At 41.7% G+C, this 18,238-nt stretch overlaps 1 protein-coding gene across 4 annotated transcripts in view; it reads right to left on the bottom strand.

Annotated features, from left to right (window-relative positions):
* The window catches only part of PLEKHG1 (pleckstrin homology and RhoGEF domain containing G1), a 224,422-nt gene that overhangs the window by 24,262 nt on the left and 181,922 nt on the right, over positions 1 to 18,238 (bottom strand). For all 4 annotated transcript variants that reach the window (XM_025422548.3, XM_035706881.2, XM_025422547.3 and 1 more), the window contains 6 exons: positions 13,264 to 13,310; positions 9,460 to 9,610; positions 6,030 to 6,161; positions 3,412 to 3,594; positions 3,231 to 3,326; positions 2,950 to 3,036 (listed from right to left, as the gene is read on the bottom strand). In XM_025422548.3, the coding sequence (XP_025278333.3) occupies positions 2,950 to 3,036; positions 3,231 to 3,326; positions 3,412 to 3,594; positions 6,030 to 6,161; positions 9,460 to 9,610; positions 13,264 to 13,310 (696 nt within the window). The remainder of the gene's footprint in view (positions 1 to 2,949; positions 3,037 to 3,230; positions 3,327 to 3,411; positions 3,595 to 6,029; positions 6,162 to 9,459; positions 9,611 to 13,263; positions 13,311 to 18,238) is intronic.

The following is an 18,238-nucleotide window of genomic DNA, read 5'->3' as shown; positions in this document are numbered from 1 at the left end:
CTGAGCAGGGAGCCTGACCCGGGACTCGATCCCAGGATCCCGGGATCATGACCTGAGCCAAAGGCAGATGATTAACCAACTGAGCCACCCAGGCGCCCCACTGAATGGATTTCTAAATGACCACATCACACTAATCCACGGTGACCCCCTTCATTCAGGTCTTAGATGCACAAATTATCTTAGTCATCCCTGCATTTCCCTCAGCAAGTATTCTGAGCTTTTCCACTTTCCCTCAGGCGCCCAGACCCACCTGGGCTCCCCCCAGACACACGACACCATCACCAACTCCAGTGAAAGCCAACTCTTCACCAACTCTTTACCTTCACTCAAGTCCAGCTCAAAGGTTCTCTATCCTGTCTCATCTTTCTTCTCTCCCAGCTCTGCGAAGGAGATTTCTACCTTCCCAGACTCTTCTCTCCCCCAGCACTCCTGATCCTACCCTCTTGGCACCCCAGGGTGGACGCTAAAGAGCGCCCCCCTCACGTATCGTTATGCTCTCCTTTCCTTTTTCCTCCCACGGACCACTGTCGTGTCCACCGTGTTTGTCACCTACACCAAATGTCTTGCTTTGATCTCACCTCTCTCAAACCACCACCTGTATCTTTTCTGAACTCTGTTAAAGAAGTTTGCACCCAGTACCCTGCCACTCCTTCATTTCCTTCCTTCCTCCCTCTCTCCTCCCTCCTTCCTCTTTCTCTTTTTCTTTCTTTCTCTCTCTTAAAGATTTCACTTATTTATTCATGAGCAACACACAGAGAGAGGCAGACACACAGGCAGTGGGAGAAGCAGGCTCCCTGAGGGAAGCCGGATGCAGTACTCGATCCCTGGGATCATGATCGACCCTGGGATCACCACCTGAGCCAAAGGCAGATGATCAACCGCTGCGCCACCCAGGCGCCCCTCATTTCCACTTTTCAATGCACTGCAAACTCTCCCTGACTTGCCAAACTGAAGATCTGTTTCTGTTTGAATCTGTTGTGACGGCCGTAGCACTTGGGCCTGCTGTTAGCCTCTCCCTCTTTGAAATCCTTTCTTTTCTTTGTCACCACACCTTTCTCCCTCGGTTCTCCTACTGCCTCCCTGGTCACTCTCCCCTGCTGATTCTTGAAGTCTCCACCTGCTTGCAGATCACTTAGGTGTTGCGATTCCCAGGGGTTCTTTCCTTCGCACACATTTATGGGCCATCCTATCCAAGCTCAGGGCTGCAATTACTGTCTGCGTCAAGAGCCTCCGGATTGGCAGCTCACGAGACCGGAATTTCCACCTGGGTTGACTCGCCTCCTCACACGCAACACTGAGAGCTCCTGCTTGCTCCCACCCAACCCGGTCCTCCCCTTGGCAGCTTAGCTCAGAACTCAGCACCGTCCTCTGGGCCCAACCCCTGACTCATCCCTGACTCCTATTTCTCTCTCTTCTCATGCACCTGCTGGGCCACATATTATTCCCTCTGCCTCTGCGAGAGCTTTTGCCTCTGCTCCCCTCGGTGGCTAGGGCTCCCTGCAAGCACCCCTCATCTCTTTTCTAGCCCATGATGGTGGCTTGCTAATTCTTCTCCTCCCTCCAGTGTCACTCCTTCAGCTCATTTATCACACTATCCCTAAAGTTACACTCTCAGAAAATAGGGGCAACTATGCTGTATGTTGGTAAATTGAACACCAATAAAAAATAAATTTATTTTTATTTTTATTTTTTTTAAATTTTTATTTATTTATGATAGTCACACAGAGAGAGGCAGAGACACAGGCAGAAGGAGAGGCAGAGACACAGGCAGAGGGAGAAGCAGGCTCCATGCACCGGGAGCCTGACGTGGGATTCGATCCCGGGTCTCCAGGATCGCGCTCTGGGCCAAAGGCAGGCGCTAAATCGCTGCGCCACCCAGGGATCCCAAAAAATAAATTTATTAAAAAAAATAGGGGCGACCATGCCATCCCCTTCCTCCAAAGCCTTCAGTAGTTTCCTACCACCGATACAATCAGACTCCTTAGTGTGTGCCTTCAAAGACCTCTCAGTCCAGCAGAGCACTCCTTAGTGTGTGCTTTCTACTTCTCCAGCCTCACCGCCTACTCCATCTCCTCAGGACTCAGCCCTTCCACCTAGGCACCATCTCTGTGCTGTGAACATGGTACACACATTTGTATCTCTTTGTTTATGTTTATGCTATTCCCTCAACTTGGTTTTCCTCTTCTTCCACTTACTAAAAATATTCCTCATCCTTCAAGACTGAGCTAAAACGTATTCCCTTCCTTCCCAAGCTTAACTGTCATTGAACACTTTATCCTTCCATAACGCTTGGCTTATACCTCTATTAATTCATCCTCGTTAGCAGTTTGTTTTATATATGGCTAGCTCCCTCATCTACAAACTCCTTCACAGATGAGTCTGTACCCTCTTTTCCGAGCATTCCCACAAAACTTAAGCTAGCTCTATTCACAATAGGCGCTTAGTGTTGCTTCGAATACTCCTCACAACTACATTCTACTAATTCCTTAGAAATTTTCTTATAGACTTTTCCTTATTTTTAACTTGCTCAAGCCCAAAAAGAAAATATAACAACAACAACAACAATAAAACCCTGAGCACCTGGGTGGCTCAGTCAGTTCAGCATTCCGCTCAGGTCATGCTCTCAGGACCCTGGGATCAAGCCCTGCATTGCACTACATGCTGAGTGGGGAGTCTGCTTGAGGATTCTGTCCCTCTCCCATTGCCCCTCCCCCTCATTGCTTTCTCTCTCTCTAAAATAAATAAATCCTTAAAAAATATATCCAAAAAACCTTTGACAATCTCCCTATATGTGAATCTTCTTAATATACCTGATAGGTTTAGTTGATCCCATATGTATTCTCTCTCTCAGTTTTCTTTATTTTGAAGTTGAACATTTATTCCTGTCAGGCTGCCTTCTAGGACTTGAATTCCTTCACATTCTATTGTTTATTGACCCCATTGTCTTACCTTAGCTGGAATCTTAGCCGCATGGTTCTCCAGGATCAGTCTCTTCAGGTGCAGAACCCAGAGGCGTTTGTCCTGCTGGGATTTAGCCTGCCAGAAGGCAATGTGGACAGTCAGACAACTCATGCCTCTACCACTCACTTAAAAGTCAGACCCTCTGATAACCCTCTGGCAAGATGGGAAATACATCGTGTGGCCAGAAGGCTCTAGAAGGGCTGGCCGGCACACAGTGCTCATCATTGCCAAGAGTGAGCCTTGTAGGGAGGTGAGGGCTCTGCTGTTACCTGGACTGTGTGCTGCAGCTTTGGGTTCTTATAGTGGAAGACGCTGAAGCTGAGCGGCTCCTTAGGTATCACTTCCACCAGCATGAGGTTGCCACACTGAGGGGGAGAGCAGAGAGACGGTGAGGTGCACTTGGAAGAGACTGAAATGAAGCCCTTCCCCAGGACCAACACTTGAACCTACAAGGATGTGAGCTTTGTATGTAAACGTGTCATCTCTCTTCTTTGTGATGAGCAGCAGCTTGTCAAAGAGGAAGAGTGTCCGCTCATTCTTGGCCCGCTGGATGCGAAAGGTTCCTTCGAGCACCAGTTCCCCATAGCTGGTCAGGTCTGGCCCCTTCCAGTTGGTGAGCAGACTCTGGATCTCCTGAAAAAGTGACCATTCTGTGTGATTAAAAGGGAGGTGGGAAGATGTGACAGCAAGGAAAAGCTGGCCCATTTGCTGAGTCTCAAGAATGGTGTCTAAATACCTATGATGGAGTCTAACGGATCTATTTGGTGTTCAATGGTGTCTAATGATCCATGATCTAAATCCACATTTATGGGTGCTGTCACTTATGGGTTAACAGAAATGAATCAAGTTGTTCACTGATGTTTGCCAATTACTTATTTCCATTCCTTGATAATCCATCTTCTATGGCTGGTGAACAGTAGTTATCTCTCAAAAGCTGGGTAAAGCGGCATCTGGGTGGCTCAGTGGTTGAGCATCTGCCTTTGGCTCAGGTTTTGATCCTGGGATTGAGTCTACCATTGGGCTCCCCACAGGGAGCCTGCTTATCCCTCTATGTCTCTGCCTCTCTCTGTGTCTCTCATAAATAAATAAATAAAATCTTAGAAAAAAATAGATGGGTAAAGAGGCCACAGGTATGTGATCTTCCAGAGAAGTTATCCTTCTTTTGACATTTTTACTCATATTTTCTGTGCCAAAACCTTCAGAACTATTCATGTGCAAACCTTCCAGAAACCGAAGTCCATACTACATATAAGTAACTCAGAACTAAAGCTTGTGAGAAATCACATAAGATACATCTTAAGAAATTTCCCGATTTATTCCCATTTATGTTGGGAAAGGAAATGAACTTTATCACCAGTGTTCTTAATGGTACTTGATAAATGTAAATAGAGAACTTTGAAGTATCCTTGGAATTTACTGTACATCCATATCAATGTTTTTTAAGGAAGATGACTTTTGTTTTTGAAAAACAAAAGTATTCACACACAGCATTTAATTAAGCAGCCCACAGGACAACCCAAAATTTCACTGGTTGAAAGTAGAAATGGAGATAAAAGTCTGAGCCAGGGTCTGACTTAGCAGTGTCTTCAGAATGCCAAACAGACTTATAAGGTTTTAAAAAAACCCATTTAGTCATTTCTGAATATTCTATGGATCCTATGTCCACAGAACATGTGGATGATGATGACACACTAAACCTTTTCTATTACAGAAACGAGACATGGCCTGGAAGATGAGAATGCTGTCTTCCCTTGATTTGTGAGAATCAATTGCATCACTCTACACCCTGGCTGTCTATAGGTAGGTAAATCCTAGAGTTTTGTTTAAATTTATGAGCTGAATAATGTATCTTGAGCTTGGCATACGCACCCTGCAGTGTGGAGTCACCCTGGGCTTTTAGGTCTCACTTCAGGCACACACAGGGCCCTGTGACCAGCCTCTAGCTCCATATGACCTTTTGTTTTTATTTAAAAAAATTTTTTTAAGGTTTTATTTATTTATTTATTTATTTATTTATTTATTTATTTATTTATTTATTTATTTATTTATTTATTTAAGAGGGAGTGAGTACAAGCAGGGTGGGGAGCGGCGGAGGGAGAAGCAGACTCCTCGCTGAGCAGGGAGCCTGACACGGGGCATGTTCCCAGGACCCCGAGATCATAACCTGAGCCAAAGGCGGACACTTAACTGACTCGGCCACCCAAGTGCCCCATCCTTTTGTTGTTACATAGTGCCTCGGACATGATCATTGGCTTAACATTTATCAAATGTCTCCAAGGAGTTAGGGTCCAAAAGCTTGGTGTTGGAAGGAGTCTTAGCAAACCTCTTCCTCTTGTATGTCTTATTTTAGAAATGAGGACTCTAACATGCAGTGGTGAGCCTCACCGCAAGTGGAACTACAAAGAACCTGCTTCCAGCCTCAGCTCTCCTTTCTCTGAGGCCTTGCCCCACACCACACACATATCAACCCACAAGTTTGCATTAACTAGTGAGACAGGAAGTGAGGCTTAAAAACCCTTTCAATAGCTTAGAGAAAGTTGCTTCCAACAAGAATTACTTATTTGTAAATAACAGAAGATAAGGGCGTGGGAGACTCCAAGTTTTAACTTGGGTAATTGAAGGGGCCATGAGCAAACTATTAGTTTAAAAGTTATAATGTAACTTGTCTTAAATACCACGTTAAACAGTGATCAGTATTAGCCACATCCTGATCTTTATCAAGGAGACTTATGATAAAGATCATGGATGAAATGCAATACTTGAGCAGCCTTACTATCTGATTTGGAAAATTGTAGGGGCACCTGTGTGGCTCAGTCAGTTGAGTGTCTGCCTTCTGCTCTGGTCGTGGTCCAGGGGTCCTGGGATTGAGCCCTGCTTTGCATCGGGCTCCCTGCTCAGCGGGGAGCCTGCTTCTCCCTCTCCCTTTTGCCCCTTCCCCCTGACTGGTGCTCTCGTGCTCTCTCTCTAATGAATGAATGAATAAATAAATCTTAAAAAAAAAAAGAAGAAAATGGTAAGAAGTCAGAGTCCCCGCAGCACTGCCAAGTGCTGCCATCTCGAGGGCTCACCTGTAACCGGACTGCGTGTTCGTGCTTCCTCTTCATGTCGTTGATGTGCCAGGCTACTCGCTGCATCGTGTCTATTGCATCAAGCACCACATCATACCCTTCTGTGTCCTTGTCAAGGTGATTTTCTATTTCCTTAAAAAAAAAAAGGAAATAACTAGTTTTTTTCATTTTTTTCTTATATGGCCAATGACAAATATGGCATCTCTATGATTAGTTCCTTGTGTTTTACTTTTGCTGATTTATTTACACATTATCATCAGGCTTTAAGAGTTTCAGATGACTTACCAGAAAGACCTGCAACAAAATGGTTGCAGGGATGAAATGGAGTGAGAAAAAAAAGAGGTAGATTAGAATTTCATGCTGAGGAGGATAAAAGAAAACATTATACAGTCCACTAAGTCTCATAGAGATGTTACAGTTATAATAGATATGAGAGTCACTATTGTGGTTGGAGACTGTAGAGCTTCCTGGTGGCCAATGTATAGAGTTCTCACACTTACAGATAGAAAACATACTTTTTTTCTTTCTCCCAGAGAAAATAAAACGTGTCACACGGGACCTAATATGTAACAGATTCAAACATAGAGTGGACATTAAAGTACTTCTATAGCAAATGCCTTTTCATATAGTCAAGGTTTTAAAGCCCAAATGAAGTTCATGAAAGACAAGTCTTCAGAGTGTTGAGGATGATCTCACGGTTCAAGTATTCTCTGGGGATCAACACTCAGCATTTGAGTTCCACAATCCCAGGGACAGGAAAAGGACATGATCTCTGCTCTAATTCTTTCCAGCACATTAGACACGTGTCCCTAGACTCCTCAAGAGCCTCTGGAAAGGGACTGTTGTATCATTAATTCTTTACTCAAAAATAACTACCAGACAGCTGGGTGGTCAACAAACACTTATTAATTTGAAGCTCTCTCTCTTTAAAACAATAACAGTAACCTGTATAAATATGTAAAACAGTAAGAAGGTATTATAGCCAATTAAATCATTTCTAGGACATCTATTATATGCATAATCATTCAGCCAAAGGGTGGAGGTTGAATTTTATTGTATAACTGATGAAGGTTAGTTTCTTATTTTATAGTCCTACTTTGTAAATCTCTGTTTACTTTTACTAAATACTCAAGTTTTCCATCTAGCTAGAAAGTGGGAAGGAATTTACATTTTCTTCCTACACTTAAGAAAGATCTTATGAAACTGTACCACTAAAATAACAACTCCCAGGTAAGTTCCAGATCAACCTTAGATTAAAAAAAAAATTTCTTCTTTTGGTCTGAGAGGCAATCCTGTTCAACAACAAACAGACTCAGGAGTACAGAGTGTATTCTTGTGTGGATCTTCATGGATGGCTACACAACTTTGAAGTGATGTAAATGACACAGAAAGAACATCCTAAATCAACCATAAAAGCAAAAATACTTCAAAGGCAACCAGAAGTTAGTTTTTGATTAATCTAACCACTGTTCTTCATTACTAGTTGTTATGGATTGAATATTTGTCCCACCCCACCCCCCCAAAAGCCACATGTTGAAATCCTACCCTCCATTGTGCTGGTCTAAGGAAGTGGGGCCTTTGGGAGGGGATTAGGTCATGAGGGTGGAGCCCTCACAGAGGGGATTAGTGCTCTTTTTTTCCTTTTAAAAAGATTTTATTTATTTATTCATGAGAAACACACAGAGAGGCAGAAGCAGGGTCCATGCAGGGAGCCGGATGTGGGACTCGATCCCAGGACCCTGGGATCATGCTCTGAGCCGAAGGCAGACGCTCAACCGCTGAGCCACCCAGTCATCCCAGGATTAGTGCTCTCAGGGAGCCTCTTGCCTCTTTGCACCACATAAGGAAACGAGAATGCAACCCAGAACAGCCACATCACCAGAACCTCTCCAGACTGGTACCCTTGGTCTTGGCCTTTCAGCCTTCAGAACTGTGAGAAATAAATGTTTGTTGTTGAAGCCACCCAGGCTACGGTACTTTGTTATAGTGGCCTAAACTAAGACACCAGCTCCTAATTTAGAGGGTGAGGGCTATTTTTCCCTATTAATTACCTTTTTATAAGGATCTTGACTTGTGTCTCATGTGCTTAAATAACTGTCATCTTAGACTTTGCTTCTGATTGATGGGCACCTATCTAGAAGGCTCTATTTAGAGATTATCGAGACACACTAGTATTGAATGCCATATTAGCACAGTCCAGCAGAGATTGATCCTGGGACAGGTATTATTTAAGAATTTCTGGACACTGGCCTAGCAAATTCATCCCACTAATCTAAGAGGTCATTAGTATTAATTTAACAATTAAAATAATATCCCTGACTTAACAGGGATATTATGTGACTTAACAGGACACAAGATTCTCCAAACATGAACCACTCAGGCAAACGGACAAAGCTGAGAAATTTCTAGCAAAGTCGGACCGTCAGCATCCTTGGAAAGAAAACTGTGGATGTGTGTGAACTGAGCAAAAAGGGAATGGTTAACCAAGTTGGAAACCAGGAATCATTTAAAAAGAGATAATATAAATTGTAGGCATGTTGATACAGATAGGAGCTCTGAATTAGAACCTTTTTAAGAAAAGATTTTTAATGTAGTATAAAGATAATAAAACAAAAACAATAGCTCATTTTTATGGACTGCCTGTGAACTACAGTGAACATGGACGATTTATAGGATTTGAACTCAGGCAGGGCTGACCCAGAGTCTGGCTCCTAACCATTGCACTAGGTCTTCCTCGTGTTGTAAGAGCGGTCCAATCCTACTTACTCAGTGGAAATTACTTGCAACAAAACTTTCCCCTGATTTTATCTATTTCCTATAGAGGGAAGACAGGAGAATATGAGAGCTCTGTCTACTGTTGTTTCTAAAGCCTCCTTGCAAAAAAAAAATAAAAAATAAAAAAATAAAGCCTCCTTGCATTGTGTGCAAATAATGGGAAATGCAATAAGTACCCTGAAGCGATGCTAAACCCAGCTTGAAGATCATTCATCACACTACTCATCAGTCTTCTCCTTTCCCGACCCCTTCTCTTTGCTCACACAAAAGCCAATCTATGACAGATAGCTCTCCTGCCACACTGCCTACTGAATCTAGGCTCATGGAAGTAAAACACACACAAAAAAATCTGTTTTTCATTAAGAGGATAGCTCTCTGCCTGAAACTGTTCACTGCCCAGAGTGAGGTACTCCTAAGCCCTATCAGAATCAGAACTAAAATGAATCTTTTCACTTGGCTGGTGTCAATGGGGCTGCAGGCCCAGAATATAAATATCTCTAATTCCTCAAAGCAGATTAGTCCGTTGTAAAGTAGGAGTGTGGAAAACGTTTCCATATGTCCACAGCCTTTTCTGATATTTTTTTCCCCTAAACTTTATATATACACACAAAATTGCCATCCCCTGGAAAGTATTCAAATGCAGGCAGAAACTTACATGCAAAAGGAGATGATACTTGAGAATCCGCTGAACTGGTTTCAAGAGATAGGACCCCAAAGGCAGTGAGTGTTTCAAAGTTTCCTGACGTTCCCTGAAGAATTTGGCCAGCATCTTGTTCCGCATGCACTCTGTCAGCACAGCCACTGATCTACAAGAAGGATACATGCCTTTATCTAAATTGTAATAGCAGGATGGGTACTCAAGTTTTAAATGCCAGCGTAAGTGTAAATGCCCTAAAGTAGGTAGGGTAGCAACAGAGCTATAGCTAGACTGAAGTGCTTCTGGGCAAATTAGAAAAAGGTGTCTCTTTGGGTGGATGCATTGGAAAAAGGCACTATAGAAAGCTGGTAGCACAGGGACACATGGCTTCTAAGCAGCACGCTTTTTTTTTTTTCTAGGAGATGCAGTCCCCTGTCAGGACACACGCCTGGCAAAGGGATCTGAGTTGGATGTCAGCCCCCATCCCATATGGGCATCTGCACAGTGTTCCAACTGCACATCTGTATTCCATTTCCACAGGTCAGACTGCAAGGATGGGACAACTCTGGACGAAAAAAAGTTTTAATTTCAACTCTCCTTCTTCAGTAGAGCCAACCCCGTGCTGGATGTTTGTCACCCCCTCTGCTGATTGCCTTTGTGTAATGCACAAACTGCATGACACTCCGTGCAGATCTTCAGAGACTGTGGCCCACAGATTAACTTCTCTTTGAGAATCTTTTAACAGATCTCTCCAAAGACAGTTTCTGAAACAGCTAGAGAACCTCACTTGTTAGGGAGTGTGCCTCCATGTACTGGGAAAGTGGGTCAGGATTCCTTCTGCATCCCAGCTCCCCTAAAGGTAATAAGTATAATCCCCCTAACATCCCAGGGGAATAGTTGAAACAATGTTCATATCTTATACATGAAAGCAAGTGGGCTTGTGGAGTCACCACACAAGTAAATTAAAATCTTATGGTCTCATAACTTAGAAGAAAGCAGGTGGAAGTAATTTCAACCTCTCTCCCCCCAAGTCAGTAATATGTTTTCATGATTAATTTGGAAAATTAGAGCCAAACAACAAAATAAGCCTCCTTGGAAGGAAGTGAATGGAGGTCTCCTAATTAACCTATTAGAATCGCTTTGGTGCCCATCTGCTTTGACAATTATCTGTTCAAACGGGTTTATTTCCCCCATAAGTGGAGATTTCAAGACTACTCCCTATTATATGGCTGAAGGTCTTTTTAAAGTTGCTTCCAGGGTCAGAATCAGCTGCCCAATTGCCCTTTGGCTGTCTGAAGCCTTGAGCTCCTGCCCAAGGACAGGACACCTGCAACAAATTCAGAGCACACTGAACTCCAGATTCAGTGCCCAAGGAGACATCTGAGGACAATGACCTGACAGGGCCTGGGCCCCTCCTTGAGGAAAGGAGGGAGTGCCTGTGTCTGCTCACAGAGAGAAACTGCTGGGGTGTGACTGGTATGAAGAAGGTGGACATCTGGTCAAGGTGTGCCGGCGACATTTAATATCTCTAGCCTAGATCCCAAGGGAGAGGAAATGTTGTCAGATGGGCTGAAAACCTGGCGGTCTTGGCTTGTTAACACAGGGGAAAGGAGACCCGGGCTTCAGAAAGCAAACTGATTGGAGACAAGGGGACAAGAGGAAATATTCTATGAATATGAAAACTACACAGCTGGGCAAGCACTGGACATGCCTGCCTCACTGAGCATGCCTTCTGAGCATCTCTCTGCTAACATGTCTCTTTCCTTCTTCAAAGTTGAAGATATAAAATAAAAAAAAATTAAAATAAAACCCCAAATAGGAAAAAAAAAAAAACAAAACACTTCTTCCAGGGAACGGTTCTTAAGTCCCCTCACTGGGACTCACTACTCCTTTCTCTCATGTAACTTTAGCTTCTAGAACACATGACTGAGTCCATGTTACATTAATTTGTATTTATTGATTTGATCTTCCCTAACACCCTATTCCATGATTACATTTAGTTGAGTTTGATGCTTCAAAAAAACATAAAGCTTGCTAGAAGGCAACAAGGGATATTAGTTCCTGTTTTCTGCTAACACACAGCGAGCTTGGGACCATGCTTCACGGTGTTCTTGCAAAATGATTTTGCCTGTCCTTTGAGCCTGAAGCAGCCTCCTGTAGAAAAAACTGCCTTTATTTTGTACTTTCCTTCTTACTGCTAAGTCAGAAAAATCTTAATATAAACTTCCCAAATTGCAAATTTAGAAGTCATTTCCTTCAAAGGACATGTGTATAATGAAACTTAATACAGACATAATCCCCCAAACAAGACCCTCTAGTGTCTCCCATCCTGATAATTGGGTCCAGAAATTTGTTGATTCTTCAGAGTTCAAATGTTTTTTTTCCCTTCCCTTAGAAGTTTAGTGGAGAAGTTGAGGGCTGACTCTGATTTCTCTGGATTAGGGTGTGGTGCCATGCTGGATTTTAGCTTCCGGTTCACAGGATATAGTTGGTGCATCCTCCAATTTTCTGCTAACCTTCAGCATAGAGGTGGAAACAAATACTATAGGAGAGACCATTGCTTAAGTGAAACTGTGTAAACTATGGGTGTGTCTACTGATAAGGATATGGTGATAAATGTACTGACTGGCATGTAGGCTTTGGTGGTTTTTGTTTGGTTTTTAGGGAAACCTGGTAAAAGCACGGTTGGCCGCTACCCAAATAAATCATTACAGCACAATATCCTAACCAATGTTTAGAGAGGGAGTCTAAAATCCTCCAATGGAAAGTATTTGTACATAAGTCTTGGCCTTTGGCTTCATGCATTTGAATCCAAATTGGCTTTCTCTGGCCGCTTTCAAGTAGGGATCCCATTTGTCCTTCCTTGCCGAGGCAGCCTGGGGGAACAGCCTGCTGGTTTCTCTTCCAAGCGGATCCTGCCACCCATTTCATCCTTAGGGACATATTTCTACCATAACAGACCACAGAGAATATAGCTCTTATCTTCCTGGCCGGTCCCCTAAGATAATAACTCAAGTTCTGCCGATCATGTGGGAAAACAGACAGTAAGAAGGCATGGGGTGGGGAGAATCACAAATCTTCAGAAACTTTACAAGGATGTAGTAGTTTGAAGTCTGAGGTTGGAGAAACTTCGATTGAAATCCTAGCTGAGCCATCCATTAGCTATGTGGCCCCAACAAACCTATTGGAATCTCAGTTACTTCATGCATACTTTGGTTTGGGGCAGGGGTGATGTTGAGGAAGCAACTGTTGAGAACCTATCATCACATGTCTGGCACTGCGATGGATGCTTTGCTTTTCTGCAATCCCCTGACATCTCTGGATTATTGTGCAAGTTAAATTCAATAACATTTTGCATTTATAGCATTTAACACAATGATCAGGACTCAAGAAATGCTCAGTAAAAGTCTTTTGCTGAAGAAAAGAAATTATGACAGTGACTCTAGGCCCGCCCTCTTTCGGAGGTCATTATATTGTCCATATGACACCCTCTGAACATCCCAAAGCCCTCAAAACATGGCACACATACACGAGGTATAAAGGACAAGAATTATAGCTGAACACAACTGGTTCACTTAGTTTCCCCCTAAAGGACACCTCACAATCTTTTTGGTCTCTTTCACAATCTCCCTCCCACTGGCTCTGCTGGGAGTCCCAAAACTGGGTACTCTGTAATCCATTCTCTGCATGCTGTGCGGTTTCTCCATGGTATTCAGTGCAGTGCCAAGCACAACACCTACCAGCAGCATATTGACCTGAAACAGGACGAAAGCACAGAGATAGATAGATATATATATACTGCTGCATAGTGACAACATGTACCTTGGATAGTTAGTGCAGTACTGCGTGTAAATGTGGAACTCTTCACTCTGTAAGGAAACAAAAGAGACCTTTAGGGGCAAAAAAGCACAGGCATCAATATTCATTTAGAAACAATAAAAAGAAATATCATTCATACCCATATATTAGGCTCTCTCATCATGTGAACCTGTATGAGCTCCTATGGCAATTACCCACGCCTTTTTATCTACCTTGTTTCATACTAGAATCCATATAGACTTGAACTTATCTGAGTTCAATAAACACTTACTGAGCACCTGCTGTGTTAGGGGAATCTGAAGACAAAAGGGAAGAGGAGGAAAATAAGGTTTCTGCCCTAGTTATTTGTTGTTCTCCAGCGGATTTGCAATGTGAAAGAAAAATAGAAGTAGATAAAGTAATTATGATGGTAAGAACATGGTGGAAGTATGTGCAGGGCACAAGAAAACCGCTGTATTCTTTCAAGCCCTTGTGTACACAATTATCATTGCCTGCTGCCTTTCCCACTTCTTGCGTTGGATAGCCACGATGCATCCCTTGACATTGAATTTAGGCTTCTGGAGCTTGGGTGAGCCAACTGCTCCTCCTCTTGGCTTCCATAACAGCCAAATCTAGTAGCATTTACCAAACGACAGTGACATTTTCTCTGCATCTATGTCTCCCACTCTAGGCTGTGAGTTTCTTTAAGGTAGGAGCTATATTGTGTTTATCTGGTATGTATTGCTTTATTGAACCACCAAATCCCCCTCTTTTCTACTAAACTGAAAATTATTTGAGAGCAGGATTCATTGTTCTTATCAACTCTAAAATGGAATTACATTATGGAAAAGAGACATTATGTCAATTTAGTGGTATTTCATATTCTGCTATTTACTTTTTACTTTTTAAACCTATTTCATGCTAGATTCACATGTGACTCCAAGATAGGGACCTTTCTTTGTAACTTTAATGACCTTATTTTTAAAAAATTAATTTTAATTAATTTATTTAAAAGAATGTCTTAGAACCCTTCTGTTCACTTGACTAAGATTAGTTTAAAATTTTTTATTACAGAAAAACTCCAGCATGAGCATATTATATATATGTATGTGTATATAAATATTTATATATGTAAATTTATTTATATAAAATTTACATATATAAATATTTATAAATATAAATATATATAAATTTATATTTATATATATACACATAGAGAGAAAGAGAGAGAATGGTATGATGAATTACCAAGTGTCTATCACCTGACCTCAATAGTAACTCATGATCTGCATCTACCTACTTCCTGTTTTCTCATCCCTCTAAAGCAAATTCTAGACATCAGATCATTGCACTTGTAAAATATTTTAGTATATAACTCCAACATAAGGACTTTAAAAAAGAGGCATCACCACAATGCCATTATCACATTTAAATGATAAATTTAAATATCACATTTAAATATTATGGAATATCATGGATGTTCAATGGTTACTATTTAAATTTCCTATCTTCTTAATTTTCTTTTTTTTAAATAGTTTACCTATTTGGACTCCAAATAACTACAAAAACCAACTGGTTGATATCTCTTAAGACCCTTATCATCTATAATTCCTCCCTTTATCCTTTCTCCCCTTGCAATTCAGCTGAAGAAACCAGATAGTTTGTCCTACAGAGTTTCTTATGGTCTGTTTTGCTGGTTATATCACTATGATTTATTTTATTTTTATTCTTTTCTATGATTTCTTTTAATATGTTCCCCTTCCCCCTGCAGTTGTGAGGTTTAGGGGAGGTTTGAACAGACTTAGGTTCCATAGTTTGGCAGGAATATATCATAATTGCATTGTGGTTCCATCAGGAGGCACAAAATGTCTACTTGTCTCTCTTTTTGTGATGTTAACCACCACTGGTAATTATTGCCTGATGTATTAATTCATTAGGAGCTGCCAGATGGTGATAGTTCTGACTCCACTATTCCTCCCTCCTTTTTAAAGCCAGAATCTTTCCAAAAAAGGAACTTCCTTATATTAGCTGTTACCCTGTAGTTTGGCAAAGACAGGATGAATGCTCAATTCTTGTCTTAATTTTCAAGATAATGCATTGGTTCTCTAGCATGCCGCAAAGGCCACCGCTGTGGGTTTTTTAATCACTGTGAATTCATGAATATAAACATACTTGATGAGTTTCAGTTGTTTTTAATCAATTATCTTTACTGATGCTGAAATGATCCCATCCTTGGCCAGTAGGAGCCTCTTCTTTTGTATTCATGACCTGACCTACAGACTCTGGGAGCTTCCTTGTTTTCTGGAATGACAAGATATTCCAGATCATCTTGTACATTTCCTGCCTCACACTCATTCTTCACAGGGCCCTGATTCCTTTTGGGTGCAAGTAGTACTCGGAGACCACAGTCTGGGTATCAGAGATGGTCTTGTTACTGGGTTAGTCATTATTCCTAGGCCCTTTCCGTGGACAGAGTTAGGGATATGGTGTTCTTATTTTTTATTTTTTTAATTTCTTTTAAAAAATATTTCATTTATTTATTCATGAAATACATGAGAGAGAAAGGCAGAGACGTAGGCAGAGGGAGAAGCAGGCTCCAGGCAGGGAGCCTGATGTGGGACTCGATCCCGAGACCGTGGGATCACGCCCTGAGCCAGGGGCAGGTGCTCAACCGCTGAGCCACCCAGGCATCCCGAGGAATATGGTGTTTTTAAAACATAAAATACAATCCTGGTTCAAACTTGCAATTTGGATTTAGGATTACAGTGTTTTTTAATTAGCCTCATGCTTACCCTGTGTTTTCTGTCTCCTACCAATTCCAGCTCAATGACACTAACATAAATACTCATTTGCTTTATCCCACAATACTCAATTTCAGCATAACAATACCAACACCACCAGATTTGATATCATTACTGACAAAACTTAAAAATGTATTTGCTGTATTTTTTCCATAGTCCATTTTAAAATCAGTTAGGATTTCTTTTGTGTGATTATGCCACAAAGTGGCTGTATCAGTAGGCTCATCATTTCGTTTTGTTTTCAACTGTTGGAGACTGTCTTTTTATCTTTAGTTTTATAATTATGAAAAAAAATATTTACATGGCTTCAGGGGTAACTCTATAAGAAAATGCATATTCAAAGAAGTCTAACTTCTCTTCCTTTCCTTTCTGGTCTATCCCTCCATTCCCTATCAATGATTAATTTTTAATTTTTCAGTTGAGTCTTTTAAAAAATTTTTAATTCCAGTGTAGTAAACATATAGTGTTATATTCAGTTTATCCTTGAAATAATACAAATTTAAATATAGCATGTCCTTCCCCATTTCTAGATAAATAAAAATGAGTTATTTTGCCCATATTCTCAAACCCATATATGTCACAACTACTTGGAGAGCTTGGTAAACAGAGATGACTGGATTGCATTCCCAGAGTTTCTGATTCAGTAAGTCTGGGGTGAGCCTAAGAATTTGTGTTCTAACAAGTTCCCAAAGGATGCTGGTGCTGCTGGTCTAGGGAGCACACTTTGAGAGCCACAGTGCTATATGCACTTTTATCCACTCTCTTCCAAACCCTCTCAGGAGTATATAGAGATACTCTTTGTGATTTCTCCTGCTTCATAGTACTCCATTATGTGGATATACCATGATGTATTCTTTTTTTAAGATTTTACTTATTTATTTGAGAGACAGAGAGAGAGACATGCAGGGACACAGGCAGAGGGAGAAGCAGGCTCTCTGCAAAGAGCCCGAGGTGGGACTTGATCCCGGGACTCTGGGATCACAGCCCTGAGCTGAAGGTAGATGCTCAACCGCTAAGCCACCCAGGCGTCCCTACCATGATGTATTCAAAGAGTTTCCTGTTTATAGACATTTGTTTCTATATACTACATATTTTTATGTATTATATATTTATACACATACATTTACTTATATACATATATGTGTATGTACATAGATGAAAATTTTCTATATATTGTATATGTTTATACATTGTAACAATTATTACTGTAAGAACAGCACCCCTTTGCATTTTTGTCACTGTATCTTTGGAACAGATTTCTGGAAGGAGGACTGCTGGATTACAGGATGGATTCAAATGTAATTTTGCTAGATATACTCAAATTCTCCTCCACAGGGTCTGTGCCATCCTATTCTTCCACAGTTAGAGCAGTGCCTCTTTCCCCATGGCCTCACCAACTTCATATGCTGCCAAATTTTCAAACCTAGTACTTTTTAAAAAACTTAAATTAGTTGCCAGTTTCCAAAAGTTAGAAGATCAAAATATCTTGATTTCTGGTTTCTCTTGAAAAAGTATAGATCCAGAGGGCCTGGTGCCCAGTTTCATGTGATACTTATGTCCTCACAACATAGGTACTTAGGTTGCTCTAGCTCCCACCTGGGCCACTCATATGATATATTCACCTGTGTAGCTCTGAAAGCACTGGAGTGTCCAGCCCTGGCTCCATGGACAAGATGGGCAAAGTGATTTGCCCAAGGTCATCTAGTGAATTAATGTCAGATGGAGGGCAGCCGGGTGGCTCAGCGGTTTAGTGCTGCCTTCAAGCCCAGGGCGTGATCCTGGAGATCTGGGATCAAGTCCCACATTGGACTTCCTTGCATGGAGCCTGCTTCTCCTTCTGCTTGTGTCTCTGCCTCTCTTTCTCTCTGTGTCTCTCATGAATAAATAAATAAAATCTTAAAAAAAAATAATGTCAGATGGAGCCTTTCTCTGGATTTGCTCACACGCTCTGAGTTTCTTGCTTCTTTCCTGCCTGCTTCCTGCTGTATTTTCCATGGGATTGAATAATGTCAGGTTGACTTCCTTAAGTTTAGGGACCTTTAGGATAATCTGAAATGCCAAACTTAAAAACAATGGTTTCAGGGGTTCCTGGGTGGCTCAGTTGGTTGACTGTCCAAGTCTTGATTTCAGCTCAGGTCATGATCTCAGGATCCCAGGATCAAGCCCCATGTTGGCTTCTCTCTGGTCATGGAGCCTGC

Source organism: Canis lupus, chromosome 1, assembly GCF_003254725.2.
Source record: "Canis lupus dingo isolate Sandy chromosome 1, ASM325472v2, whole genome shotgun sequence".
In the NCBI taxonomy this organism is placed as follows: Eukaryota; Metazoa; Chordata; class Mammalia; order Carnivora; family Canidae; genus Canis; species Canis lupus.
Note: the sequence above shows the minus strand (reverse complement) of the source record. Positions and strands in the feature narration are given on the sequence as shown.